Source organism: Rhinopithecus bieti, unplaced genomic scaffold, assembly GCF_001698545.2.
Source record: "Rhinopithecus bieti isolate Rb0 unplaced genomic scaffold, ASM169854v2 scaffold_4907, whole genome shotgun sequence".
Lineage (NCBI taxonomy): Eukaryota > Metazoa > Chordata > Mammalia > Primates > Cercopithecidae > Rhinopithecus > Rhinopithecus bieti.
Genome location: NW_016804501.1, coordinates 347,811 through 350,861, shown reverse-complemented (window position 1 = coordinate 350,861; position 3,051 = coordinate 347,811). Strand labels below are relative to the sequence as shown.

Sequence of the window (3,051 nt, the reverse complement as noted above, 5' to 3'; positions counted from 1 at the left end):
GAATACGTGCCCCAGAAATCCCCCTGGGGGTCCCAGTCACAGTGGACAGTGAAGCCATGACTCACGCAGGTCCCCCAACCCCGAGTCCCACTGTCCCCTAGTCAGAGCGCACGGGGACCAGCCTGGGTCACTGCGCAGGAAATGAAGCCCCCCAATCCCGAGTCCCACTGTTCCCTAGTCAGAGCCCACGGAGACCCGGCCTGGGTCACTGCGCAGGAAACGATGCTGGACTCACAAAGGAGCCTGCGGCGCCCAGTGATCTGGTCTGACCCAGGAGGGCTTGAGCGGCCGAGTCCCCAGGGGCTTCCTGTGTGACATCACAAGCAGACTGAGGCCCGTCAGAGCCGCCCCCGGGCAGTTATGTGAGTGCTCTCGACTTATAACCTTTAAAACAAGGACCCACCCTGTTCCCAGGAGCTTTCCAGATACACCCAGGGCAGGTGGGAAGAGATNTTTTTTTGAGACGGAGTCTCACTCAGTTGCCCAGGCTGGAGTGCAGTGGCGCGATCTCGGCTCACTGCAATCTCCACCTCCTGGGTTCACACCATTCTCCTGCCTCAGCCTCCCGAGTAGCTGGGACTATAGGTGCCCGCCACTACGCCCGGCTAATTTGTTTTTCTATTTTTAGTAGAGATGGGGGTTTCACCATATTGGCCAGGATGGTCTCGATCTCCTGACCTCGTGATCCGCCCATCTCGGCCTCCCAAAGTGCTGGGATTACAGGCGTGAGCCACCGTGCCTGGCCTCAACACCTGCATTTTAAGCAGCAGCTTCTCGGCTCCTGTGTACTGTTCAGGCACTCACAGATCGTCCCTGCTCTTCTCTCCACCCTGCAGTGAGCTCCTGGCAGCTGGGCTGGACGCAGCTTCCTGTGAGCAGAGGATCAATCTGGGAGCCTGGTGGGTGATCTCCACCCAGACCAAGCATCAGACCCCGAGTCTAGTGGGACAGGCCACAGACCAGGGACTGCTGCCCACGCCTGTCCTGGGGACTCCAGATAGTGCCAAGGGGAAGGGGAAATCATTCATTCAGTCATTCATTTGCTGACCCAGGCAATTATTCATTCAACAGATATTTATTGAGCCCTCCCTTTGAGGCAGGCACTGTTTTATGCACTGAAATACAACTTTTTATACAACAGACACTCTTCCCTTCCCCCTTCATGGAGGTTCTGTTCAAGCAGGGAGACAGACATTTGTTAAATGAAACATAAAATCTCAGTGACAATTAGAGCTCTGAGGAAGAATGAAGGAGCAGGAAGAGGCAGAGGAGGAGGAGCCAGGGCTGCCAGGTGCAGGAGCCCAGGTTGTGCACTGCTGTACTCCCACTGTAGGATTCACATCACAGTCATCAGAGTCACACTGGGCAGTTTCTAGCAGATGGCCACACTGTGTCTGAGGAAGGGCCCATTGCACTTTGTCCAAGGCCATCTCATGGGCTCAAAGCCATGGGAGGGGTGGGGTCCTCCCAGGATGACACAGAGTCTGGGGCCCTCACTTTCCACCCACTAGATGATGCCCAGGCTGGGAAGGCACTGAGACTGCAGTGGAGTGGGCCAGGGGGCAGTGAGAGGAGGGGAGGTAGCTGGAGCAGGACTGGGGAACTGGGGGAGCAGGTTAGGCAGGGCCTGTCAGCCCAGGGGCACCCCAGGACTCAACCCCGCTCTCCTAGGCCTCGCTGCAGCTGTGGGAAGGGGAAGCATGGAGCCTTCCCTCAATGTCAGTGCAGCGCCTGGCTTGAGCTTACAACTGACTGTCCCCTGCTGCCACCATTGCAGTCACTGCCCTGGTGGGCAGCCTGGACCCCAGCTCCACTGCACGTGGACAGTGTGGTCTTGGGCAGTGCTGAGCTCGGCTTCACGGGCCTGTGGGGAAGGTCACAGGAGGTCCACGTGCCAGGCCCAGCTTTAATGCACAGGGTTACCACCACTGCAAGGTTGCCTGCCCCGTCTTGTACCCGGCCGTCCATGCCCTCATCTCAGGGGGCAGGACAATGGCAAGTGGGACCGAGAGGGGAGAGAGAGGCCAGAGTCCCTTGCAGCCCTATCCCCAGGACCAGTGCCAAGAGAGACCTCAGAGGAGGGACCTGGGAGTGGCTGGTTCCAGTCCCCACACTCCAATGGGAAAGCTGGCCCCGGGTGACCTGCCAAGGTCACAGGGCAGAGCTGGGGCAAGGTCTAAGCGCTCAGGTCTGAGCAGAGGAACTAACTCAAGGCCCACCAGGACCCACACGGCCAGCGTTGCCATCACTGAGACACAGAGACGGGGGGGTCCTGAGTCACACAGCTGGACAGTGAGAAAACCAGGCCCCCAGCAGTGAGCTGGCCCCATGCCCACGGCCTTCCATGGCTCCACACAGCCCAGCCTCAAAACCAACTCAGGACGGGCCCAGGGCTCAAATGCCCCCAGGGCCCAGGCAGAACGTGGGAGTGCAGGTTCCCGGGGGTGACGATAGGGAGTGGTGGGGACTGCGGAGAACTGGAGACGGCTCCCCTCCTAAGGGTAGTGAACCTCAAAGTTCCCTAAACCTGAGTCCACCAAGCTCATCTCTACAGGGGGCTTCAGCCCAGTCTCAAGAGTGGCCCCTGATGAAGGGGGATCTTGGGATGTGACAGTGACCACTGAAGCCTGGACATTTGCTCTGCAGGGAGGGGGTCTGGGCTTTTAAAACGTCCTGCTGAGAAAAGGGAACACACAGGGTGGATTCGGGCACAAGGGATTTAACGGAAGGAACAGCCCCTCTGCAGCAGCGGGGGGTCAGAGAGTCCAATCTGCACAGGACACCCACCCTGACCCCTGCAGAAAGGCAGGCCTGGCGCAGAAGCTGAAACTCGAAGCCCATCAGGAAGGGCCCCACAGATGTCAGTCGTGGGGTGCGCCAGAGGCAATGGGGGCCCCGTGATGAGTGCGACCCTAACTGGGTTATGTTGAGGAAAGCAGGGATTTTCACATCAGAGTTAGGAATGGCGGTGACAATAAACTAAGGAATGGTTTCCATGGTTACAGTTGACACATGGAATCTTGTGTCTTAGAAAGCCTGCCTTGAGGCTGG

At 58.4% G+C, this 3,051-nt stretch overlaps 1 protein-coding gene across 1 annotated transcript; it reads left to right on the top strand.

The window, feature by feature from the left end:
* Positions 1-1,379: 1,379 nt before the first annotated feature.
* Positions 1,380-2,141, top strand: LOC108527495 (uncharacterized). Its single transcript, XM_017868815.1, is given in 3 exon segments — positions 1,380-1,410; positions 1,413-1,749; positions 1,751-2,141. Coding segments are annotated over 3 exon segments (759 nt in total).
* Positions 2,142-3,051: the final 910 nt, after the last annotated feature.